This window comes from Eretmochelys imbricata, chromosome 10, assembly GCF_965152235.1.
Source record: "Eretmochelys imbricata isolate rEreImb1 chromosome 10, rEreImb1.hap1, whole genome shotgun sequence".
NCBI lineage: Eukaryota > Metazoa > Chordata > Testudines > Cheloniidae > Eretmochelys > Eretmochelys imbricata.
Window position 1 is genome coordinate 2686127 of NC_135581.1, and position 27592 is coordinate 2713718.

At 44.9% G+C, this 27592-nt stretch overlaps 1 protein-coding gene across 2 annotated transcripts in view; it reads right to left on the reverse strand.

The window, feature by feature from the left end:
• PRKCB (protein kinase C beta) overlaps positions 1-27592 on the reverse strand; it is a 244914-nt gene that overhangs the window by 50137 nt on the left and 167185 nt on the right. For both annotated transcript variants that reach the window (XM_077828614.1, XM_077828613.1), the window contains exons 6-10: positions 25270-25426; positions 24739-24873; positions 19868-19964; positions 11733-11879; positions 1861-2034 (exon numbers count right to left, since the gene is read on the reverse strand). In XM_077828614.1, the coding sequence (XP_077684740.1) occupies positions 1861-2034; positions 11733-11879; positions 19868-19964; positions 24739-24873; positions 25270-25426 (710 nt within the window). The remainder of the gene's footprint in view (positions 1-1860; positions 2035-11732; positions 11880-19867; positions 19965-24738; positions 24874-25269; positions 25427-27592) is intronic.

Genomic DNA, 27592 nt, shown 5'->3' on the forward strand with positions numbered 1-27592 from the left:
AGAAAGAGAAGCCAGATGGCTGACCTGACTGCAGGCTGGAACAGAAAGCTGTATTTCCAGCTAGGAAAAGTGACTCTGAGCCTCAGTTTGGAAGAAAAGAGCCAGGATTGTGCTGGGAGAGTGGAATAACTGAACTCGCTGAGAATTCGCACATTCTACAGATGTTCGATTATCGCCTGCCAAGACTTACCTAGGATTCTGATAAAACACACATGCCCCCTCTCACACCCAACGGCTGAGTCAGGAACAAGGGGATTCTTTGGGTTTATTCGGGTCCCTTTATTCTACTGATTTTATTTACCATTTCTCCTGCCTTGCTTCACACTCCAACTTGGAGTCAAAGGCAGGACAACACCCATTATTATCGCTTACTCTTATGGAAGTGCTCATCTCCGTCCTGGCCCACATGGGAACAAGAGGTGCCTTTACGCTTGATGGGCAGTTAGCAGCAGTCCTTGAGGCCTGGCTTGTGCTGGCTGTGCCTCTGGGATTATAAAGATGCCAGAGTCACACTCACCTTTTTCCAGATTTGCTGGAGCGCACAGGCTTTTAGCTGATGGTGCAAAATTTCCCCGTGATGCCTGAACCCTAATTCTTGCATTCTATGAGAGGGGGATTTGAGATTTTTTCTTCTTTAATAGTCAATTGAACTAACAGCGCAGGCTGGGAACTGTGCTTTGGACTGTGCTCCCAGAAATCAGAGGGCTTGCGATTGCATTTGATAATACACTCCGCTACACGTTTTGATTACATTACGAACATGATTACTATTTAGCTACTGTAGGTCTCCCAGAAATAATCCTGCACTGACTCACTTCAGATGCACAAAGATGGTATTTGAAAGAGCTTCCCCTGCCATATTTTGATTACTGCTCTGCAAAGCTGGGCCACACACTTTAAATACACTGAATGTGTTTAGTAAATCCAATTGCCGGGATAATATTAAAGTGTAATCCTCTCAGATGCCACTGGCATCCGTCTAAAGGACTATACCGATTACTGTTCCCTGCTCCTGCTGACAACTACTTGGGCATTTTCATTTACAAGTTGTTCAACAGCTGGCCAGAGACTGCTTTAAAAAAAGCTATTTATTATTTGCAGAAGTTAATAAAATGTCTATTTCAATCGGAAATTTCTGGATTTCCTATTAGCTTTCACCATCTGCTCAGCTTCTTAATTCCAAGCAGCAAATACTGACAAAAGTGGTATTTTGCTACCTGGACTGTAACTCAAACCCTAGACAAAGGGTCTTTCTGAAAGGCTTAAGGCCCAGGTCTAATTCAATCAAGGGCCAGCTGATAAATTTGCCAGGTTCCCAGCCTGAGGTGCCGTGTTTGAACATGCACACCTGGAGGAAGTGTTTGGTGCATGCAGCCATCTTTGCATGGAAGTCTGGTATAGGACAAGGCTAGCAAGAGGGAAACGTATGCAAGCACCTTTCCATGCACGGTTCTTTGGGTGCGCAGAGTGAAATCAGAGGCAGGCTCAAAGGGGGCGGAAAATCTGGCCACATATTTAATTAATAGATTTATTTACAGGCATTTCTATAGTGCTTCAGAGCAGCTGCAATGTCTCAGTATCACCCGAGGTATGGAGAGAACTTGGGTGGGGGGATTCCCTTCTCCTTGGATTCAGATAATGAGGTATCTCAGGGGCAGGACTCTACCCTCCACCCCTGCCTGAAGTGACTGGAGCCCCTTCTGCTCCACAGCACCCCAAGCTGGTCTAGATTCCACGGTGCCTGGGGGGGAAGTCACCCACCCTAACTTTCGCATTGGATACAAACCCTTAAGTTACACAGGGCCTCTCTGAGGGCCATTTTGCACAGGGCTGATGGCAACGTAAGGACTGCCCACTTACCATCGTTTGAAAGCAGGAGTGAAGCTGTGTTAGGAATGGAGGCTTCCCAGCCAGAGCCAGCACTCGCTTCTCAACCATTGTGCACTCCACGTCATCGTCCTGAATAACGACGTCCTTCTTCAGGATCTTAACGGCATAGAGCTCATCAGTGCCTTTTCTTTCCGAGAGCATGACCTGTGTGGGAAATGGGAGAACTGTTTACACTGTGCGTGTGCCCGGCCTACATTTCTACTTTGTCATCCCAGATGCCAGAAGATCCACATAGGGGTAGTTTATTTTGCTATGGCTCCCATTACCACGGTGTGAGAGCGTCTCGGAAATATTTACCCTCCCAACAACACGGTGAGGTAGTTTAATCCTTTTATCCTCATGTCACAGATGGGGAATTGGGGTACAGAGATACTAGAGGTCAGATTCTCAGTGGTATCTACCCACATCTTTAGGCACGTAATACCATTACAAATCTGGCCCTACATGAGTTACCCCAGGTCAGATGTGGAGTCTGTGGAAGAGCCAGGAATTGAACCCAGATTTCCGGTCCAGGGACTTAACCACAAGACCAGCCTTATCTCTGAGTGCCCATCCATATTTGGGGTGCTCTGAATGGAAGCAGCACTAGTGGATGAGTCTCACATTCAGAGAGCTTCAGGGAGTCCTTATCGAATACCACAGTGGTAAAAAGTTATGCAACTATCCTAATTTGCTTCCACTTTGTTTGACAGTGAATGGAAGGCGGCACTCTTTATACCCCCAGGGTAAATTGAAACACAGTTATTCATCTGGCCCCTCACTCAGCAACTGCTTTACTTCATGCAGAATAAACTCGTTCACCTAATATTTTAAACCAGTTGTGTCAATCTGCAGATTTATTTATTACAATAAATGGGGGCTACCGTCTCCTGCTCATGAGATTTTGTCTCATTAATCAAATCGACCCGAATGAGGACTCCTGAAAATCCTGCCGACACCCACAGATTATTAAGATACATGGCTTCAGTCTGGTGTGGGCTGCTGCCAAAACAAACACCGCTCACCAGTGGCCACGTTTTGCTTCCCATTTTCTCTCTCTCATTGTGTTAAATTCAGATCGCCAGTGGAATGGAATTACTTTACATTTAAAAGAGCCTAGTCACACTGAGAACATACGTTAGGATGTTTTGAAAATAAATTAGGAGAAATGAACAGCAATAGAGTGGAACAGAAATAATGTAAGACCAGAGCGGAGCTGGGAAAGGCTAAGCAGCATCCCATGGACTTTGGAAAGGCAAGAGAATAGAATCCCAGCAAAGATACCGCTGTTTGGGTGACAGGAGATGTGACCCTAAGAGCGCCACAATCCCCCCAGCAGAGCGTCCACGGTTCTGTCACAGCAACTTCTATCTGGCCTGACCAACTCACGACACCTAATACATTGCTGTCGTGGTATTTCTCTACAAAGAATGTTGCATAAGGTATCAAATGAAAACTCGTAACATACTGGTCATTATGACCATTGCATGATGGATGTCCAGATAACAATTAAGAAGCTGTATGTGTAGACTGCAAATATGTTTAAACCAAGCAAACCAGGCAGGGCTGATAAAGGTTTCCCAAATAAAGGAACCTTGACTTGCCGGTCTGCCCAGGTCTCTCACATGTAAATGGAGCAGGGTTTGCCAGAGACAATGGGGATTATATTTGCATATTGAGTCAGCAGGAAGAGCAAATTAACAGAAGGATGAGAACAACAGCATGGCTTGTGTTGCTGAAGAATAGAGGGGAAGATGACCTTTTTTCCTAGGGTGCATTTCACAGGATAGATCTCAAAGATTTACTGGACTGTAAGAAGAGGGGGAACAAATCTCTGCGGGAGCAAAAAGAGCAGCACTGTTTACATCCACAAAAGCTGGATCCTGGCTGGCGGGTGCTTCTGACACAGAGGAGACTTTCGGTGAGCAATCCTTGGTCTAAGGCAGTTTTAGACATTACGTTTAGTCACTAGAAAGCATGTTATACTTTTGTTTTATTTAAACCATTTTCTGTTTTTATTAGCCTCGCTTAGTATCACCTGAATCGCTGTTCTTTATTAAAAAGCTCATTCTTGGCTTTACTAAATGTTCCTCTCAGTACAATATATTCAAGTGTGAATCCTCAGCCGAGCCAACAGGCAGGTCTGTTTGTTGTCTCTCTGGAGACAGTGGACTTGGTAATTTCTGTGAGTGTCCAGTGATGGGCTGGACACTGCAGGCCAAGGCTCTTTCAAGGGGCTCAGGCACTGACTTGCACCAAGTGTTCTCTGCACGGTGAACTAAGGGCTGGCAGAGTCCTGAGGAGCGTAGTGGGCTGGTAACAGACGGAAGTGTCAGGGAGCTGATGCACAGTCTAGCAGCAAATCTCTTGCGTGCTGAGGCAGAGGAGTTACAAGGTAATTTACGGTTTTGGATGCCCCCAAGACAGTGTCACAGGAAGTAGATTAAATACAGTGACAATATCTATGTTTCACCGCAGGGTTAGGAAGGGTTTTATTAAATAGGGGTCACGGGGCCTAATTCTACTGTGGTACAGCGATATAAACTGAGAATAATGCCAGAGGTGTGCAGTTTTATATTTAAATGAGTGTAACAGAGCAGAAGGTGTCTGAGTCTGTCTAAGATTAGTAGATAAAGCCCTGGTGGCTGAGCATAGGTCAAGTGTGTTGGCAAATATTTGCATATTAAAATGAGAATCCCGGCTGGTGAGGACATTCATTATTACTCAGCTTAACTAATGTAACTCCACCACCTGACAGTTCCACACAGCTGTTCCATATCAAAGTCCAGCTAACTCATCCCCACAGTTTGCCATGTGGCAGGTTAATGGGATTGCCCATTAGATGGGAAAAGCACGGCAGTAAGACAGAGGGACTTGCCTGAGCCAGGATTAGAATCTCAGTGTTCCCAACTCTCTGCTCTTTGCTCAGACCAGGAGACCACAGTTCTGTCCTCTTACCCAACAATGGTTGCAGACAACTGACCTGAGACAGTACTGGGCCACATCCTCAGCCGGCAGCACTTGGCATCCTCCACTGAAGTCAACAGGATTGCTCTTGTGCTTACAGCTAAGCACGTGCTTAAATACTTTACTAGACAGCAGGCCAGAGTGCTCAGCATCTAGGATGATCAAGCCCTCGGGGCCTGCACCGAAGCTCAGGAAAACCCTTGGGAAGATTTCCATTGACCTTAATGGGCGTTGGGACAGATTATTATTCATTATTAGTAGTAGTATGGCAGTAGCACTTTGAGTCCCCAGTCTTCAAGTTGAAGTTCAAATACCTCAGCAACCTGGTTGGTAGGGGTGTGCGTGCGTGTGCATTCACTGGGCCATGAGGACAAGAACATGAAGAAGGTTACTAGCATGTGTCCTTTCTTATTTGGGACAATGTCATAGATACTAAGGTCGGAAGGGACCATTATGATCATCTAGTCTGACCTCCTGCACAACGCAGGCCAGAGAATCTCACCCACCCACTCGTCACCTATGTCTGAGCTATTGAAGTCCTCAAATCGTGGTTTAAAGACTTCAAGGAGCAGAGAATCCTCCAGCAAGTGACCCGTGGCCCCATGCTACAGAGGAAGGCGAAAACCTCCAGGGCCTCTTCCAATCTTCTCTGGAGGAAAATTCCTTCCTGACCCCAAATATGGCGATCAGCTAAACCCTGAGCATATGGGCAAGATTCACCAGCCAGATACTACAAAAAATTCTTTCCTGCACCCTGATCCCTTGGAGAGGAAAGAAGGTCAATCCACCCTCCGGTGTTTTTAAAACCATTGCTTGGAGAAGGTATGTCCTGAAGCCTCAGAGGGAAAGGTCCCTAGTTTCCCTTGACTATTTTTCACTAGCTCATGAATGACATCAGGAGTCAAACTGGGGGTGGAGGAGAATGATGTTAACACTTCTCTGAACATGAGGTAAGTTCTACCCACCTATGAAGCTAGAATGAGATGTCACGGACAACTGACCATGGGGATCTTCAGAATATACTCACCATTCTTTCTTGTAAGCTTTAATCATCAGAGAGTTCCAAACACTGACATATAAGTCATCACCATTAGGGTTCAGAGCTGACACCCTAACATCTCGCGAACAGCGAGAGTTTGCACCTCCTAGAGGTGCTGTTTTAGGCTGCCTGCACATTCAGGCAGAAGCTGCCAGTCTGCACTTAAGATAGCCACTGCCTCCATGAGGGCTAGAGGGTCTTAATTTGTTTTTTAATGAAGCATAAGATGTAGTAACAAGACCTGTTTAGCACGTTGCCATGAAACAGCCCAATGAGGGACAGGGACAAGGAGCAAGAACCTTCTTGCATTTAGTCACAATTCTCCTGTCAATTCACTGCATGACTTGAACAAGTCCTTTACTCTCTCTGTAGTTAGGTTTCCTCCTCTACAGAACTGGGATAGTTGTACTAGCCCACTTTGCAGGAGCATTTGTAGAGATAAATTGGTTATTTCCTGTAAAGTACTTTGAATATGAAAAGTGATATAGAAGCATACAGTTAAGATCGCTTTATTCTGTCTGCTTGCACCTGACCTGTACAAGCACTTACAATTTTGCATGAACTAAGGCATGTTTTAAATTGATCATTGACATTTATCCTTAACATTCTCATGTAGGCAGTTCAAGTTTATAAGTCACCCCAATTATGTTTTGACAGACAGAGTTGATTTTAATTGATCAAAAAGGACGGGCTTTGGTTCCTGAAAGCCATCTGAAGAAGGGAGATGATCTGGAAGTGAGTGAATAAACCATATAGTTCACATCTGGAAGGATCAGGGCTCCAGCTGGCTTGACACCTCTTTCTGAAAGGTTACATAGAATCATCGAACATCAGGGTTGGAAGGGACCTCAGGAGGTCATCTAGTCCAACCCCCTGCTCAAAGCAGGACCAACCCCAACTAAATCATCCCAACCAACAGGAAGGAGATTCCACCACCTCCCTAGGTAACTCATTCCAGTGTTTCACCACCCTCCTAGTGAAATAGTGTTTCCTAGCATCCAACCTAAACCTCCCCCACTGTAACTTGAAACCATTACTCCTCGTTCTGTCATCTGCTACCACTGAGAACAGTCTAGATCCATCCTCTTTGGAACCCCCTTTCAGGTAGCTGAAAGCAGCTATCAAATCCCCCCTCATTCTTCTCTTCTGCAGACTAAACAACCCCAGTTCCCTCAGCCTCTCCTCATAAGTCATTTGCTCCAGCCCCCTAATCATTTTTGTTGCCCTCCGCTGGACTCTTTCCAATTTTTCCACATCCTTCTTGCAGTGTGGGGCCCAAACTGGACACAGTACTCCAGATGAGGCCTCACCAATGTTGAATAGAGGGGAACGATCACGTCCCCCGATCTGCTGGCAATGCCCCTACTTATAAAGCCCAAAATGCTGTAAGCCTTCTTAGCAACAAGGGCACACTGTTGACTCATATCCAGCGGCTCGTCCACTGTAACCCCTAGGTCCTTTTCTGCAGAACTGCTGCCTAGCCATTCGGTCCCTAGTTTGCAGCAGTGCATGGGATTCTTCCATCCTGCACTTGTCCTTGTTGAACCTCAATACATTTCTTTTGGCCCAATCCTCTAGTTTGTCTAGGTCCCGCTGTATCCTATCCCTACCCTCCAGCGTATCTACCACTCCTCCCAGTTTAGTGTCATCTGCAAACTTGCTGAGGGTGCAATCCATCCCATCATCCAGATCATTAATGACATCTCTAAAGGGCATCTCTAAATCTTGTGTCTCCACATTAAGGCCACAAAAGGGCTGCTTCCTTGCAACCAACAGCAGGAGGAGTCTTGGTTATCAAGCAGAGGAATCATGATGGGTTTCAAAGCTTGGAGAGTTGGGGTACTTTTAAAAAATTCTGTGCCCGGAAGCTTCCAGGAGAGAATGTGCATCCTTTTGGTAAGAAAGCTCACTGAGGGACAAACACACTGGGACGTTTTCCCTGAGGTACAAAAAAAAAAAAAAATTGATTACACTTCAAGATAAAAGCCACTGGAGTGCAGGGTTCAGTAACTAATTATGTGGTGGATTCAGACACTGCTTAGTGAATTGGAGCCTAGCCCTCCAGGGTGAAAACCCCCAATAGACTGATGGATGGTGACGAAGTTATGTCCATGTACCTTTCTCATCAAATTGGAGGGCACATCTGTTGCCACATCAGTGTTCGTAGTGTCTGCAATGGAATGAGAGGCCAGAATTTCCTGGTGTACAAAATTAAATGGGAAAAAACTGCTCTAGGGTTTACTGAAGCTGTAAATGTTTTATTCAGTGGCTCTCCAATGGCATACCGACGCTGAAACGTGTGGCATGCATCTCGGTGTGCTGGCCTTCCGACTGTGAGCCAAGCAGTTCCACTTCACAAAAATACAGGCGGAAAAACAGAGCTCCTTCTCTGCAGCTGCGTAAGAAATCAGGGGGCACTTGCACAGACTGTGTGTGTTATGTGTGCTACGAAGCCTGGGTCAACGTATTACTCTGTTTACATCCAGACTGAGAGACACGTGGGGTCACACAAGTGTAAATGTGGAGTTGCTTCACTTAAGTCAGTGGAGCCACCCTGAATTCAGACCTGCACAACCGAGGAGAGGATCTGACCCTCGCCCTGTGTGGAAGGTACTTTCCAGGCTGCTAGGGAGAGGCATTCTGTGCAAATAAGGCAGTGTAGTGTCTGCAGATTTTGCTTCCTTGCTGTACTCACCTACATCACTTTAGCAGCACCCACAGCACCTCAAACCCTATAAATACCAGAGCAGAAGAGAAAAACACCACCACATAGGCGGTTTATACCATTGTCTTCCGTGCCATCCTACCGCAAACTGTGACTAAAACTGATCTATCTAGGTACTTATATGACCCTCATCATCACAGTAGCTGAGTGTCTGCTAGAAGTGATTCCATTCCAAGATAAAAATGGCCACTGGTGAGCAGTCTTCAGCAACTGTAAATAATGGTGTGATGGGTCCAAAAATGAAGGCTCTCCCCCACTCCAGGGAAATAATCAATCCTAGACATGCAGAAGAGTAAGTAACCCAAACTCATTCAGTCAGGGGATCCTGCCAACACCCTGATCTGCAGAAGCAAAAGGCTCAGGCCTTTCCAGAGAAAAGCCATAAAACTCCAGCTCACTTGTGTGACAGACTGAGTAGCTGCAAAATATGAACCAGCTGCATAAATTTAGCTTTTTATGATTTTGGTTAAACCAGAAACCAATGGGAGGCTTTGCCAACATTGCACTATTGAATTAAAAACAGCCTAGGGAATAATGGGTCCCTTCTCCCCCTCCATTTACTAAAGCTCAAGGAGAATCCCATAATTTATAGCTGTTTGGGTCTGCTCTGGTCCCGGCTATCAGAGCAGCCAAGGAGGGGGAGCATTGGTCTGTCCTCTGTCCAGGAATGGGCCAAGAAGCCCTGGATTCAGTGAGGGGTGGCCTTAGCATCTTGCTAAGCACATTTCAGCCTGAGTCCAGGTGGAAGTGGAGACCAAACGCCCTCTCAATGAAATGCGATGCCATTATTTTACTGAGCTCCCACAGCAGTAACAAAGCCAGGGGAGAACTGTTCCATCCCATGACCCTCAAGCCGGTCTTTGCGGTGGCTTTACCCCTACAGAACACACGCTCTAAGATAGATTGCAATTCCTTTTCTGGCGCACGAGAAGCTGATATTTAGCTTGATTTATTCCTGTAACAGAGTGTATGTGCTCGGGAAGGTTCCAGCATAATAACTGGAGGCAGTCCAACTCTGGATGAGAAGAGGACAGGTTTGTTAAACTCCACCAAGCCCAATATCTAGGTTTTCCTGATGCTTGCCAGCTGTAGCATGCAAGTGAGGAGAATACTAAGCAGTAAATGCTGGCTCTGGGTACCAAAGAGTTAACAAGTTTATTAAACAGGGATTCACTAAAATAGGTTCAATTATACTCAAACAGCTCTTACAGGCTGTTTTGAACCTAAAAAAATCAATGACTTGATAGGTGCTTTGCCACGTACAGTAAAACATGGAAGTTTAAGCTGCGGCCATGCAGGCAGAGGAAGGAGGCTACTGTGACAGATACAAATTACTGCTAGACACGCTGCACATGTCTAGGGCAGAATTTGTTTCTCAGATCTGCACAGCAGAGCTCAGCCATCCCACGGAGCAGTTATGGGGAACAAGCAGTGAACGTAAGAACGGCCAGACTGGGTCAGACCAAAAGTCCATCCAGCCCAGTATCCTGTCTTCTGACAGTGGCCACTGCGAGGTGCCCCAGAGGGAATGAACAGAACAGGGAATCATCAAGTGATCCATTCCCAGCTTCTGGCAAATAAAGGCTAAGGACACCGTCCCTGGCCATCCTGGCTAATAGCCATTGAGGGACCTGTCCTCCATGAACTTATCTAGCTCTTGAAGCCTGGACAGAGCTAAGGAAACAAGATGCCCCATTATGGGGAAAAGATTGTTTTGTGCTGATGCCACCTTAGACAGAGTGCCTCCCTGCCAACATGCCCATTTCACATGCTAGCTAGCTCATGGGCTGGGATGGATTTGATGATCTGCATGGTTAATTTTGAAATGTCCAACAGCTCCCTCTTACTAAAGTGGAAAATAAATAATAATAAATGACGTCCTCTCCACCAAGTCCTTAAAAGCCTTAAATCCTCTAAAGTGTTTTCCCAGATATCCCTCCGGCAGAGACACGCAGCTGGAACTCCTTGATTTCAGAATGTTAAGGAACAAATGTGAAGGAAAGGATGAGACGAAAAAAGTGAGGAACACTCCCACTGGAGAATAGCGGGAGCTGGGCTGGATCTAATCACATAGACCAACGTTCTGTTTTAACGAGCACTAATTAGCATATTTATAACAGTCTGTTCCACAGAACAGTTGCTGTCACATTCCCTTACATAAGCCACGATTCCAACTGGGGGGTTTGTTAACGTTTCTCAAAATAAAAAGAAGAGGAGAAAAAACTCTTAAATTCCCAGATGCCAAAGCAGTAGACTTTCAAAGGGATTATTTGTGGGGGGGGAGGGGGAAGAGGGGGAAGGCACAGGGGTAGAGAAAAGAGTGGGCAAAAGCAGCGGCTAGATTTTAGTGTTGTTTTAAACTGCAGTTTGCTAGGGTCTGAGATAACGAACACGAAGGCACTTGGGAGAGGTCACGGCTGGCAGAGAATGTTTAGATGGTTTGTGACTGAGCTACGTTTAGTATCAATTTGACAGGGTTACAGGGGAAAGTTGAAGACCGGTTCCAATGTTCCTGGGTGTGAGAGACATTCGGATTGATTGACTGGCTGAGTTAAGCTGCATGTGATTATTTAATACTGCTGAGCAGTCACTAATTAATTGTTTGGGGGCCCACCGCTTTCTGTATGGGGCTGTTATTTTGTTGTTTAAAGCTAAAGAACTAGAATAAACCCACATGAATCTTCACTACTATTTTAGCTTTATAACAAAGATCAAACAGCTAAAACGGACCCTCTCCAGAGCTGTCTCTTCGAGAAGCTCCTGGGGCAGCTGCCCAGAGGGAGAGTCTGGCAGGTTCTAAGGGTTGAGGGAAGGTAACACGTTTGCCTTTCGGTAACACCTTTTGGAGGATCTCAAAGCCCCCACAAACATTATTTACTTTGTGAAATATTGCCATTTCCAGATGGCAAAACAGAGGTTGTGACTCGCTCAAGGTTGTGAGTTGGTGCTAGAGCAAGGAACAGAACCCAGACCCCTGACCCTAGTCTTGGTCTAACCATGAGAGATTATGCCTCAGCCTGCTGGTCTGGAGTAATGAGGCAGAGCCTAGATTAGGAATTATTATGGACACATGAATGTCAAGCACCGCACTGTTCACAGATGTACGAACACATGGACCTCCTCAGACCGCACCTTTCCAAAGCTTCCTTTCCCCAGCACCATGAGGAAATTAAAATCTGACAGTTTCATCCGATCTCTGTTTCCATTGTTGTCAAATTTGGAAATCGCATGTGTCATCCTCTCCTCAGCTGCCTTGGCGCCTGGACCAATCCTGGCTCTCTGAAAAGGGAAGAGTGGGGGGAAAAAAATCAAGTGAAATGACAAGACCGACCATTTTTAAGAGTGAGTGTATGTTAAAGGGATTATTTCTAAGCAAAACACTAGGCTGAGCTGTGAATGCCTTTTCCATATGAACAATCGAAACACCACCCAGGTCACAATTTGGTAGGTTTGCAAACATAATGTGCTGCATTGCTCCCCGTATTTTAAAACGAATCTCCTTGGAAGGTACCTCCCCATTATCCCTCCCTGGAGGGCTCAGAGGTAGCTCACAGGCTCCCTCCCTCCTCTCCTGCAGCTTTCACAATATTGGGAAAAGCTAACTTGATTGGTGAGGGGAGAGCTTCCCACAAGGTATCGAAAAGTAATTAGAAACAGAAAAGGACACCACCTAGACCACTCCCCTGGGGACACTACACTGCATATTTTCCACTTCTTTGTCCTGTCTCTTTTTAAATGCCTTTGTTCATGGGGCTTCCACCATTTCCCCTGGGAAGGCATTTCCTTAGAACAGGGAGTCTCTAAACTCCAGCTACAATACAGAGAATATTAACCCTTACTGGAATACTTTTAAGTAATAAATCTGCGGAATGCCTTTACAAATTGCTATGAGAGGGAGCAACCAGGGAGTGTCGCCAAGCATGCCACAGGTTAACCAAACATTTAAAACTCTGTTCTCCCCCGAGACATGCGAGAGAATGCTCATCAGTAACAGCACACATGCAATAAGATCCAGGAAATAAAAAAAACACATGGGCTTAGATGAGCTGCTTCCTTTACAAAGGCAAACTGTATGCGTTGGGTCCTTGGTCTTATGCGCAAAGGTCTGTTAAATACAAACATATTGGAATAAAATAAGGGGAATTTTTACCCAGCCCAGACTTTATTAACATCTGATATAAAAGAGAACTGGGCTCCTCTGGCATTTCAGGCTGAATGCATGAAACCACAAATACATTTCTGAGAACAGACTCGACAGTGCTTCTTCTTCTGCATCCTCAAAGCAATCACACAAGCTGGCTGAATCACAATTGCTTATTAAGAAGCCTCACAAAAGACATTTTTAAGCACTAAAGCTCATCACTTGCTCTGTGCCTTGTCATTGGTCCAGTGGCTATCTAACTTACTGAACCAGAATTTGTAAAAGCTCTCTCACAATGAATTCAGTTTTAATTTTTAGAAATATGCCACACTGTAGAGCCTGCACAGAGCTCAGTCTAGCATGAAATTCCATTAACCCGATTCCAGCAGTTCAATTTTAGTGTCGCTCACAACTCCTCCAGATAGGAGGCTCACAAGTAATCACCAAGACTTTGCTGGCGCTAATTGGTTATTGCAAGGTTCTCCCTGCTGTAAAATTCTCCATTCAAGGTCACCTGCAGCACCTACCAATATCTGACAGAAGGCCTTGCACTGGAAACAAAAGAAAATTTTGCAAAAACCTGAAACCATTGATGTCTAATTGCAGCTGCAATTCTGAATGAGTGCTCCAGGGAAGAGGTTGAAGTCATTGAGCGGCCTCATGTCTAAGACTGGCTGCAAACAGAATGACAGCCTAGGAGCTGTGCATAAGAATCTATAATCCTATTGTTTTTTTAAAAATCCACTGAAACAGCCTCCCAGAAAAGTGCAATTTTCATAAGTAATTTTTAGACTTTTAAACAATGTTTCCAAAGTTCTCTAGCTAAGGTGGAATCCTGCCCAAACCCATCGTATTTTCTTATTGTTCAGCACTAGACATGTGACAGTGAATAAAATCCAGGCACTCCCAGCAGAGGGCAGGTTTCTGCTTCCCCTACTTGGCCCTCTGATGGATAGCTCCATCTGGCACCCAGCACTGGAGCTGAAATGAAAGGCAGGCAGTCACCTGCAGACTTGCCTGCACTCATGTTCGCCTCTCACCATTGCTAGCACTGGTCAGAGCTGAATTAGTGAAAGCAGCAGCGGGGCATCTGGTTGGCGGTGGGGGTGGGGTGGGGGGGGGGGAAGCCGAGGGTGGATACCACGCCTGATGGGAGTTGGAATGAACTTTCCCCACAGTCAAGTTATTCCATCAGTGCCCATCTACTGAAGCACCTGATATTAGCCATTGTCAAACAGAACATTCAGCTAGATGGAGCTGCTCTGATCTGCAATAGCAATTCCTAAGATCGTTTTTACTTACATACGATCATAATTCATGCACATGAGGGTGCAGAATTAGGGATGCATGTTTCATTTTAGCCTCAGCACTTCTTAACACTGTGTCCTTAACCATGCACACTTGGTATTGGATTAATATGGTTTGGGGCATTGAATTTGACTTAAGAGGTTTCATATTTGTATAATTAAACAAGACTTTGTACAATTAAACTAGCTAAAGCCCATCCTGGGTTGTACACTTTTGCCTGTAAAAGTTCTTACCAGGTCACATTCCACAGCCATTTTAATACAGGTGAAAATCCAGGCACAATGAAGAGGAATATTCATATTAGGGGAAAACTTTTCCACATGATATAGACAGCCTTAAAAGGCGTTCTTGTCAAGTCAAATTTGACACCAAATTCTGGTCTGTGAAAACAAGCTGTTACAAAATTTAGGACCAATTTTGAAGATTCCATGACATTTTAAACAATACACATTCCCTCGGGGCGCTTGCAGTCCAAACACTGCATTACTGCGCCAGTGCATGAGAACCTGAAAGTGACATTGGCTAACCCAAGAGTGAGACTTTCACTGCTGAGGAAAATACAAAGAGCAAAATGAACAATATAAGGAGTAAAAAGTAATCTAAGGGTTTTAATTTGCTCTATTTTAATAGTCTCAAGTATTATTAGACAAATAGTATTTTCTTAAATACAATTTATAACCCAACTATCTGTTTAAACGCGATATTTACAGGTCTTTTCTATTACTGTTGTCCATACTAATGTTGCTAGTAATTGAGGTTTTTGTGTCTCAGGAAGTTTTCCCTCCATCCCATTTCAACTAGTGTGTAACCTGAACTTGTGACACCACAATAATGTCTAGGATAGCAGATAGTGAGATTATAAATCCGGAAAGATCAGGCAGTGTGTTTAGCAAAATCAGAAGGGAGAAAGCCCTTAAAAACACACAAGTGGTCTATAATAATAGACCACAGAACACAGCTGACCACTCCTCAAGTAAAAGTAACTTACTTTCTCTGTCATTGTGCTCACGGTCCCATGCTTGAGTCAGTGTGAAAGTCCTTTAACATATTTTAATACACTCCTAATGCTCATGTTCTCTCTCTGGTTTATAACTAAATCATTGCAAATGTTGTTACAAAAATAAAAAAGCACTTGACCATCATTATCCAATCCAATTTGTCATAGTTTATTTACTGCACCTGAATCTATGCAATACCAGCTGATGTTCACATCTATCAAGGTGTCCCAGCAAGTAGCTGGTAAATGATAAAGAAAATTGGCAAAATGTGCAATGTAAGCTTCACTCTATGCCTGTTTCGGAACTCTTTGTTAAGCCTAGGGTACTTACAGTTGCAGGCATAAGTCTGAAGGAAGCTCACAGAAAGGCATATGGCAATCAATATTTCAGCCAGTAATAACACTGCATGCTAAACAGAACAGAGGGGCCATAAGTTGCTGAAAAAAGGCACGCAGACACGCATTTTAACATGTCTTCTGTAGCATACAGTGCTCCGTATCATTCTCTTCATGTTTACTTCCTTTGCAATGTTTTCTACAGCATCTCAGAATATAAGACTGAAACTTTGTCCTATTGATTTGTGCTGCCCAGAAAAGCAGGATCAAGCAGTACTAATGCAAATCGATTGGTGGATTCTTTTTATCCCTTATCATTTTAACTGAAATGACAGAACTCTTGCCTGCTGCATTACAATTAGTGTCACAATGCATTCCTATGACCTCTCAGGACACCCTAGGAAGGCTGTTGCTGAACGGACAGGCGAGTTAGAGATTTCTGTCTTAAATCACATTTTCAGTTCCCAGCAAATCTATGTTGTAAGGAAGCACTAAAGAAGGCTAGAGTATCCTCATGGACTGGAATACTGAACTGAGATCATTCTGAATTTATTTCTGGTCTAGGACGTGCTTTAATGTGATTCCATTGCAATGTCCACAAATCCAAGAACAGGAGGAAGATTGTTAATTGTTACATTAGGTCTGGTGCGAAGTACAGTGTTATTCAGTCATAGCACTGTAGGTCAACAAGAGCCATATTAAAGCTGCATTAGTTTCCTCTTGAGTACACAGGCAAGACACACTTGAGCATTATGAGACTTACATATTTAGGCAAAGAAATAACTAGGCTATGTATGATAGTTGTGTAATTTAGAACGATGTCCACTAGACCAGCGATTTCATTTCACACACAATTTATGGACAGATTACAGCTCTCCAAATGCAATACAGTCACCTTCATCAGGCTTTTACTATGATGAGAAACCAGGGAGGAGACTGAGTCAACTGCCATTCTAGGAAAGAGCCACTGGGGCCTACCCAGCCCCAAATAAAAGATTCTCCCTTAGGAAGCTCTTATAGGGTCAGATCAAAAAACCCACTGAAAATACAGTGAAAAGACTCCCACTAACTTCATGGGCTTTGGAGCAGGTCCCTGGTGCTGCTAGTAGCCAAGTCATGGTGTCTTATAGGTGGCATTAACATCCTGCATTGAGGTCCTTTTTAGGCTTCATGACACAACCTTGTGCTTGTAGCAGCTAAGTCAGGCTAATTCACCTTGGGACAGTCCATGCTGCAAGGCTCCGTGCACACGCTTCAGCTCCAGGAACCCCTGGGACCTTGAGTGAATTCTGACCATCACTTCCCAGGCATGTTTCTTTCCAGCACTGTCTGTGCCAATTAAAAGGATTCCCCTGAGCAGCTATTCAGCCGAAATCCCTGTCTCTTCTAGTAGCTGATTATCACAAGTTTGAGTTTGGCGCAGCACATCAGCCTGCATCCTGGCTGTGAGGGTCACACGTCAGTAATTGAACAGATGGTAGGATACAGGGATCCTGCAGAAAGAAGGTTTTTTCCTTCCCCTTATTTTCTCCACACAGTCACCAAAATGCTGTGGGTTTGCACAGAGTAAACTGGAACACACAACTATTTCCAATGTTCCACAGAAGCTTTTTGATATGACAAGTAACTGACGAGAAACACTGAAAGGCACAAATGCTACAGAAGAGATTCTGCGCGTAACTAGGTCAGCATGCCCCACCAGTGTGACACTTCTCAGGGGACTGACGCCTGGAACCCAGCTTCCAGAAAGGGGCTTTGCTCGCTTCCAGCTCCTCCCTTCAGACACATTAGCCTGATGCTGCCGCCATTTTTCATTGCATTTGCACTGTGTATTTCATACAAATGCACCATGACCAATCTGACCTTTGCTGTCACTTGGCCTTGCCAATCAGTCTATGGCCCAATGAATTTAGCTTCCAATTCCTAATATGTCAGACAGCGTCATTGTGCAGGCACACCAAGCAAGGGAAGAAGTGCTATCTACGGTATTAAAAGGTAACTCGTTAACTTGTGTATAGGGCCCCATTGCTCCTCCACGGATTCCGTCAACACTTTCTGTCAGTTAACAACTTAGTACAAAACGCCTATTCAGGATCAATTCCTAACAAGTGTCAATTCACAGGAATGGTCATCCTCTCAAAGATGAAAGAGATCACCACCCTAAATATTAGATAATACACTGGAGGTTACCAGAACACAACATAGGAAACAGAACGTGTGCAGAATAATTTAAGGATTCCTCTCCAGGAAGCTTGGTCTCCAATCCAATTATATCAATATCTTAGTTTATCTTCATTAATCATATTAATTTATAACCACACCGACTACAGATAAAACAGATTAACAAATTCCATTATATTGTACTTCAAAACTGTGAGTAAAATTGCAATTTCAAACAACGCTTCCAATGTTCTGACATCAAGTGTACGTTAGGCCATCACAGGACATGATCTTCATCCTTCTTAAATTAAAAGATAGCCTTGAAAGTGTATTAACGTAATGATTTCCTCTTCTGGCCACATTTATGTTCATTCTGACAAACACAAAAATTGTATAATCTCAAATCCTAATAAAGAGATCAAATCTAAAGAGTTGAGAATGAAATGGTAAAGCTGAGTTTATTATAAAGCTTTGTGTTTAAATAAGAAATATAAAAGCTGCCAAAAATTAAAAAACAAACAAAAAACACAGCCTGATTGGATCACAGCTTCATGCCTACTGTAAATTATAGATCTGTAGCTCTGATCTGAGCTCTCATTAGCACAGACTACTACAAACCAAAGCTATCCAAAATTTTACTTCAGTGCAATGCTTTTCTAGCTTAATTGTAGATGACAAAGAATCCTGTGCACACATCTCACCTCCTAAAATAGCTTCTCCAATTGATGGCTACCCCACAGTTCCAAAAAAGCTAAAATCAACACACACAGATCGCTGTCTTTTCAAATTAAAATACAATATTGTAGAGAAGTGAAAGGGTTAACTCATGCAATAAATTAGAAATAACTCCTATCAGCACCAACAGTTATCAGCGTATAGCTGATGCCCCCCCGCTACAACTTCATGCCCTAGTGAATCTGCATACTGGATCTATACCTTCCGCAGCCTTTCCATCTAATTTATGAAATAATCCACTGCAGTTGGTTCTACTTATCTGAGCTGCTATTTTAAAACACACAAAGGACGTAGAAACGCACAGTGTCACTGAGTCTGTAGGGTCTAAATGTTTATGTTAAGATCAAACGTGATTTGCAGTATGCTTTACTAATGACAACCTTTAATACCCACTCAAGCCAAGTGCTCTTATGAAGACAAATATTAGGACTCCTGGGCCCAAACAATAGATATTGGAAGCTCTCTTTGAAGCAATGGTGCAGAATTTAATTAAAGGTTGTCAAGTAAAAATCCTATTGCGTGTCCTCAATGCCTAGTTAACATTCAGATGGGCTGTGGACTCAGTGGAGAAAATGCATGTGTACAAATGCAGCTCCACAGCGGTCACTCATTGCTGAAGCAAATTTGGGTCTAGGGCTCACTGCACAGCATCAGACACTCAGCTGGCGTAAATCAGCCTCGCTCCATGGACTTTGATGGAGCTTTGTTGATCTACACCAGCTGCAGATCTGGCCTCAATCTCCATAATCAAAGGCTTGAACGTTGTGCACAAAACCTCCAACTCTGGAGTTTTGCTATTTGAAGACTGGACAAATTGGGGCAAGTTTTCTCATGTCATTAAACAAATGGCTGTTCAGAAGCAGAAAACCTCAGTTAATTGCTGTGTCTTTTGCATGTACGGAGTCCCAGGAAACAGAGTAAATAGAATGAATGCCTAGAACAGCAATGTTCCTTAGGGTTACTCCTTCCAACTTTGGGGGCGGGGGGGAGTGTTCATAGACACCAACTTCTCTTGGTGAGAGAAACAAGCTTTCCAAAACTTGCAGGCTTGTCTCTCTCACCAACAAAGTGTCCAGCAAAAGATGATACTTCACCCACCTTGTTTCTCTAATGTCCTAGGGCCGACGTGACTGCACCCACACTGCATACACAGTAAAAGCGTTACCTCCAAATATACCCATGAGTTTAGTAAGCTTCTGCACTGATCACTTAATGCATCCAGGTAAAAACAGCTGGGAGGCTTCAAGTCTCTGAAGTGATCTTTAGTTAAATGCAAAGAAATAACTCCCCTCCCCGCCCCACAAAACCAGTGCACAGCTCTGGGTGGGATGAACGTGGGCAGGCTACCCACAGAGGGGCACAAGAGCGAATGAAGCCCTGCCCTATGGCTGTACAGGCAGAAAAGGGGAGGGGAAGAGCATGGGGTTGGAGCAGAGCTCTCCTCATTGATCTTCTCTCCCTCCTTGGTGAGATGTGGGCAGACAGGAAATGCCCTTTACTGAGAACGACCTTTCACCCCAGGTCTTCAGGCCCCCCACGTAGTGCTGGCTATAAGGAAAGGTGATGGGCATTTGAGACAACTCCATTCACCTCAAATTTCTGTCTGAGTTCCTCGTTTCCCTCTTCTCCCTCCGGGGGAACCGGGACGTTGAAGTATTCCCCCTCCTCCTGGCTCAGCAGTTTAAACCTAGATGGAAAGAGCAAGAACAGCACATAACTAAGACAGGCCTGAACCTCAGACACCAGGCACAGAATCACAGAACCACCGGGTTAGAAGGGACCGCCAGGGTCATTAGTCTAACCCCCTGCCAAGATGCAGGATTTGTTGGGTCTAAACCAGGGGAGGGATAGCTCAGTGGTTTGAGCATTGGCCTGCTAAACCCAGGGTTGTGAGTTCAATCCTTGAGGGGGCCGTTTAGGGATTGGTCCTGCTTTGAGCAGGGGGTTGGACTAGATGATCTCCTGAGGTCCCTTCCAATCCTGATATTCTATGATTCTATGATCTCAGACAGATGGCCCCAGCCTCATTTTGGCTTGGCTGTTAAACACAACTGTCCTGCTCCATTCCCTTTTCCTTCTACACCTATGATGATCTCCTGGGTTTGAAAGAACCCAACACTTTATACTCACAATACCCCCTTCATCAGATTTCCTGCTGTGTCTCTGGAACACCATGCAGGTGGGAGTGTTATCTCTAGGCTGAGCTGGCATCCTTTAGTGTTTGGTTGTTTTCCTCCCCACATACAACAGCATAATGCCCTTCAACGAGGCACCTTGATAGGCGTTTTTGCCAAGTGCTATAGACACCAGGAGCCATTGGAGCCTGGTTTAAACTAAAAAGAAAAGGAGGACTTGTGGCACCTTAGAGACTAACCAATTTATTTGAGCATAAGCTTTCGTGAGCTACAGCTCAGTTGCTGTAGCTCACGAAAGCTTATGCTCAAATGAATTGGTTAGTCTCTAAGGTACCACAAGTACTCCTTTTCTTTTTGCGAATACAGACTAACACGGCTGTTACTCTGAAACCTGGTTTAAACTAGGGGCCCGACTGAAAGTCTATTGAAGTCAGTCTTTCCATTGACTTCAGTGGGTTTTGAATCCTGCCCTCTCAACCAAGGCAGTGAAACTGGTAGTAGCACCAGCGAGATGGAGACTTTGGCACTGCTGACCCGAGCGGCTCCCGGGGGGCCCAGGACCAGAAGAGCAGGCCAGCTGCTTGTCGCCAGAGCACTCAGGGACGGTGGGGCTAGTGCAGCTGCAATGGCTGTTTCTGCTCCCGCGTGTTGTTCCGCTGCATGATCTGGGAACCCGTGTTCCCTGTAAACTGCGCGTGGCAAGAGCAGGACATGGAGGGGCTAGAGCAGATGCTGCAGCACCTGCTGGGGAGCAGGCCAGAACCTAGGTGATCGGGCCAGGGCTGGGAGCAGCTACCCTCGGCAGCCAGTGAGAGAGATGGAAATGGCCGGGACCCGCCTTCCCAGCCTGGAGCCAGCTGCCCACCCACTCAAGTCTCAGTAGCTCCCCATGCACATCACCCACCCTACTCCCCCTCCTATCATCTGCATCCCCTCTCAAAGCGAGCTTCCACTGCCTTGGAGAACAGTCACAGCCACAAAGTGTGAAGCAAAGCAAAGATTTCCACACAAATGGTGGGGGAGAGGGAGGGGGGTGGAGAGTTTAGCCAGCAATTAACAGAAATCTTGGAAATGTCATTCAGACCTGAGGTATTTTATGCAGCCCCAGGCAAAGCCTGGGCTCCATCAGCGAATTCCTTTCTACAGCAGCCTGCTAGGGGCTGGGGCCATTATCGGCTGGATGTTATCTAGAGAGGCTTGTGTCTGCAGTGAATGAACAAAGTGGTATTTGCATAATACAGGGACGGCCTCTTCCTTTGGGCCAGCTTTCTCCATTAACTGCAGTTGTTTAGATATGAAATATGCATCAGAGCCTTCTCCCAGAGTTTATTCTAGCCAAATGCTGTGACAAGGAAAGTTACTTAGATTTCCACTTACACGATTTTTAAAACTCAGTGCGAAACTCTGTATCATGCTTTCCATTGCGCTAGGAGGGGGCGATGGACTGATCCCAGCTGGAGAGCACACATTCCTGCAGGCAACCATAAACCTTGAAGGAATTTGTAATTCAGTTTCTTTCCAGGAGAGAGAGACTGCCTCCATTTCAGGTATATTTTAAGGGAATGAGGCCCAGGGGACCTGAACGTGGTTTCGTGAGATGGGATCTCTAGTTCCTGATCTCATTGTTGCAGGGAGCCTCTGTCTCTGTGCTTCAGCTTCTCCATCTGCACAATGGGGCCCGTAAGACCTGCCTTCCAGGGGAGCTGAGAGGCATCACTGACGTTTGCCAGGCACTCAGAGCTCCAAATGTGAGAGGCAGGGTATTGTTACGACTATTTCATTAGCAGAAAAGCCTGCCAGGAAGGAGGTACTAATATAACCGGACCAGAGCACTGTGTTCCACTAGCGAGGTAAGTTACCCATCACTGAGCAGCGCGCAGCCCGGCCGTGCACCTTCCTGACGGTTCTGGAGAGGCTATTCCTGGAGCTGCTCTGTACTTTTACAATGATACAGACACTTCTATCCAGAAACCCAGATTTTGGAGGTGGAAAAGGTGTAGTCCCATTCCTCGCCTTAAACAGGGGTGGAACTACTTAATATTTACAAATGCTTTATCAGGCCTTCTTGACACACATACCACCCCCCTCCCACGCCCCCAGGAGCTATTCTGCAGGATCAAGTGGGAACCTGGACAAGATTATATAGTAATAGGGTGATGTACAGGCATATTTGTTCTGGAATGCCACCACCAGTTAAAAATAACAAATTACAGTTGTAGGGTACTTGTTGATTATTCTGTTTTTGAAACATTCCTTCTCTAACTGCTCGGAGTTAAATTAGAAATACGGGCTCTTGCACACTTTTCCCTCTATATCTGCAAGGCAGTTTCTTCAAAGAAAAAGTAGAGAATCCAGGGAAGCTTTTTGCCTCCCATAATAAGTGGTCCCGTCTGGTTTTTTGTTTGCAAGACGCATACAATACCAGTTTAAATTACTATACTTCACATGGTAAGGTAACGTATCTCTCAAGCCACAGTGACTACAAAAGGAAATTAAAATGGCATGAAACCTGCTGGGGAAGATAACATGAAAATCAACAGACCCCATACAAGATGATTTTTATGGACCCACTGTGTTCATCTTTCGTATGGTAACAAGTGACAATAATTACATGCTTTGGATAGGATTTCTCATTTCATTGGAAGAAACCTCTAATCATCATTTCAGCTAGTCCATGGACTGCAGAAGCAACAGCCTCTGACATAATTCGTGTTCTTCTCGACTCTCTCCCTTAACTAGCTACCACTCTGGCTTTTCTTTGTATTCACACTGTGATCAACACAAAGGCTCCTTGCTGGGTAAGTAAAGCCAAGAGACTATTGTTAAAATCACCCTGATTACATTTTTCATGCTCCCTTGTAGCCCAATACATTTGGGGTTTTGAAACCTACGTACTAACATGCAGAACAAATGCTGGAATTTGGGATTATGAATTAAACGCTGTATCATTCTGATGTGTGCCGAGACCAGGGATGGCCAAACCGTGGCTTACGAGCCGGATGTGGCTCTTTTACAGTTAAAGTGCGACTCACAGAGCCCCTCACACCCCTGCCCATTCTCCACCTACCAGACTGGCGGGGAGGCTCGGGGCTTCTGCCCTGTGGCAGGGTGGTGGGGTTAGGGGCTTCTGCCAGAGATGATTGGGGCCTGCTGAAAGTGGGGGACATAATTTAAAGGTTCGCTCCGCCCACAACAGCGTGAGTCTCACACACCCAGGCACAGCCTCACTCTTCCCATCAGCAGCCCCGCGCTGCAGCTGCCAGGTGTTCGCTCCTTGGGGAGAAGTAGCGGAAAAGAGCTGGGAGCTGCAGGGAAGGGCCTGCTGCTTTAGCTCCATGGGGCGAGGCAGCAGCAAACACAGCTCCCAGCTTGCCAGCTCCAATAGCTGCCATGTGGGGAGGGGGCCTGGTGGCACCATGTGACCAAGTGGGGCCAGCAACCCTGACAAAAATTGGGGGGAGAAGGCGGGGGGGGGAGTGACCACATGTGCATGCGCTGCACCCTCCCCCAACAGGTGTCACCTCCTGCTTCTGCCCAGCAGGGAGAGGGGTCTTGGGGCTTCAGCCCCACAAGGAGCACCTGCCAGGGCTCGGAGCTTCATCAGGAATGGGGCTGAAGCCTGGAGCCCCAGCAAGTGTGCCCTGGCTCTCCAACTTCTGAAGATTGCCGTATGCAGCTTGGACGGTCAGTAAGTTTGGCTGCCCCTGGCCTATACACATGAGAAACCCTCAGAGCTCACAACCAGCCAGAACCAAAACGTGAAACACAACAATGTGTGACAAAAAGGCACAATGAAGGGGACACACAATTTAAGTAACCCAGTGAAGGAAATTCAAAATGCGGTATCAGAATAGCAGCCGTGTTAGCCTGTATTCGCAAAAAGAAAAGGAGGACTTGTGGCACCTTAGAGACTAACCAATTTATTTGAGCATGAGCTTTCGTGAGCTACAGCTCACTTCATCGGAGTTGCATCCGATGAAGTGAGCTGTAGCTCACGAAAGCTTATGCTCAAATAAATTGGTTAGTCTCTAAGGTGCCACAAGTACTCCTTTTCCTTTTGCAAAATGCGGTAGGAATACCTCCCTTCACTAGTCTCATTCTAGGACCTCAGCTGCATGATTCTTTATTGTGGATGTAAATCACTGGCAGCAATCAGAGTGATGGGATGTGTTGTGTGGAACACAGGGGACTTAGGGGCTAAAATGGTTGTTTAAACAGTTTGGTAGCCCTCCACAGAATGACAGGTTGCCAGGTCTTTTCCTACTGGGTACAAGGTGATACTGCTGTGTTGAGAGCTCTGTGGCTTTAGAGCAAATTGAGTCTTACCATCCATCAACGCCTAATTTCTGAAGCTCAGAAATCCCAAATGACAAAGACCCCATGAAATCATTTCTGCTGGTCAGATCCCAGTCCCAAATCTCCACTGACAACCTTCTGTCTTTGTCCGACTCTTTCAGCTGACTGCAATAAAGGAGGGGGGGGAGAAGAAGCAAAATTTCTGTAGTGGAAGTTATCTCCGCAATTCCACATGTTTCGCGTGTGCGTTCAATAAATAAATGAATATGAAATGAAGTGATGGTCTTTGGCGACAATATGCTTCTTTAATGTTTAATTTGCTGATAGTGCACATTTCAAATGGAGAATGTAGAGTTCTTTCATTGAAATGCAAGACTTTGATCAGTGCACAGAGCAGAAGTTAAAGCATTTCCAAGACATTTATTATGACAGGAAAAAAGTTACTTCTCCATTGAATCAGCTGAATATTTCAGATAATTAAAGCCCAGCAAACACATTTACAATCATTCTGGAGACAAGAGGGTCTACTTTACAATATTAAATTTGTGTTACTCTACTTACAATGTAAAAGTCTCATTCCATTCAGGATTCAGAGAGCACTTTATAGTTTTGGTCTTCTGTTTGCTTTCACTTTTCGGGTCGGGGATTAGTTTAAGTTTCACATAAGGGTCTGACAAGCCATTAGGGTCCATAGGAACTAGGTTTCTGGCGTCTCTTACTAGGGAAAAAAAATAAAAAGTAAATTCAATATTAAAACTACAAAGATATCCGCAGCTGTATTCAGCTTCCTTAAAAATATTTGTGTCCCATACGCTTATGCATTGCGTAACTGACTGACATTACATTGAAATACTGACTGAAAACTGAGTTAATATAGGTTTCAGAGTAGCAGCTGTGTTAGTCTGTATTCGCAAAAAGAAAAGGAGGACTTGTGCACCTTAGAGACTAACCAATTTATTTGAGCATAAGCTTTCGTGGTAATAGCTCACCTTAAGTGATCACTCTCGTTACAGTGTGTATGGTAACACCCATTGTTTCATGTTCTCTATGTATATAAATCTCCCCACTGTATTTTCCACTGAATGCATCCGATGAAGTGAGCTGTAGCTCACGAAAGCTTATGCTCAAATAAATTGGTTAGTCTCTAAGGTGCCACAAGTACTCCTTTTCTTTTTGAGTTAATATAGACATTGATCATAACAGGAATGATTAATACAAAGTAAATACACATGTAATGAACATTCTGTTCAAATGCAGGACTGTGAAGTTCCTTCTCTTCCTCCTGCTGGTTAAGAAGAAAGGAACTGCCATCCCAGATCATACCAGCGGTCCATCTAGTCCAGTATCTTGTCCCTAACGGTGGTGTGCTTCAGAAATGCTTCAGAGGAAGATGTAAGAATCCTGCATTAACAGATGTGAGATAATCTGCCAGCTCTCTAATAGTTAGAGATTGGCTAAGGCCCTGAAGCACAAGGTTTAACAAAAATTTCCGATTAGTATTAACTGTGGATATTCTTTTCATCCATATAAATGTATAATCCACATTTTAATTTTGCTAAATTCTTGGCCTCAATGACTTCATGTGGCAATGAGTTCCACATTCCAATTATACATTGTGTTTTGAAGGAAGGATTTCACTTTATTATTTTTACTTGTACAGCAACCAAAAGTGTGTTAAGTGCTTTAGCATAACGCCCAGGAGTCAGGTGGCTCAGAGGGCAGTCCAGATCAGGAATCAGAGTTCACACAAGAGGTCCAACAGCCAGGAGATGCAATCCAAGGGGAAGGCAGAGCAAGGCTGCTGGCGGGGTCAGGTGAGGCAGCAAGGCAGGCCAGGAGCGTCTGAGTAGCAACCAGCAGGCAATGGCTTGTTGCTCAGACAAGGCCAGACAGGAAGCAGGAAATATATACGGTTACCAACCAGAGTCAAGACCATGTGGCTAATCAGGAAGCAGGTCATGGAACCACTGAAAGCTAGCCCACCCAGGTCTATGAATTCCCTGGTAATTCAATGAGTTGGTGTGGTACAATGGCCAAAGCTGCTTCCCAAGAACTTGGTGGGCCCAGTTTCAAGACCAGGGTCCTAGACCAGGGTCCTGACACTTAGACATAATAGGAGAGTTCCCTGCCAATAGTCTAAATAAAACAAACATGTAGGGAGAGATTTTCAAGAGTACATACGTCATTTATGAACACTAATCCCATTTAAAACTATCAATGGAACATTAAAACAAACTAGGGCTAGAGTTATAAACATATTTAGGCACCTAAAGATGCAATTAGGCATTTAGTGGGATCCACAAAACACAGGCACCCATTTCCCATTGACTTTAGAGGGAGTCCATCACCTAACCTGCTTCGGTACATTTGTAAAACACTACCCAGTGCCTATAAGCATCTTGTGGGGCCTAAACGCCTCTGGATATCTGGCCCTTATGCACTTTGAAAACTCTATTTTTGAGACGAGAGAACTAAAAACCGCACATTGCAAACAGTAAAATGAAACAAAGAATGAGATCCAGGGTTTTTCTATAAGAAGAGAACAGCATTGATTTGAATTTAAATTTCCCTCGAAGAACAAGAGGCTCAAGAAATAGGTTCAGGATATAGATTAGTGCCTGGGCTGAAAATGCCCTTCACTGTCCTAGGAAGGACAATAGAAAGAGCAAAGTGATGACCATTGCCAGGGCAAATTAGACATGAGGGAAGTTTAATCAGGGTGGCAGATTCTAATGCAGGGCTCTTCTGTTGAGCCACTCTCGGTCAGCTGCGAAAGCCCTGAATTCAGAGTCAGGATAATTACAATGAGTCACGCTGCAAGTGGGGCTAGAATACAAAACAGGAGATGGGAGCCTCTCCTTGGGCCAGAGAACATGAGAGAGCT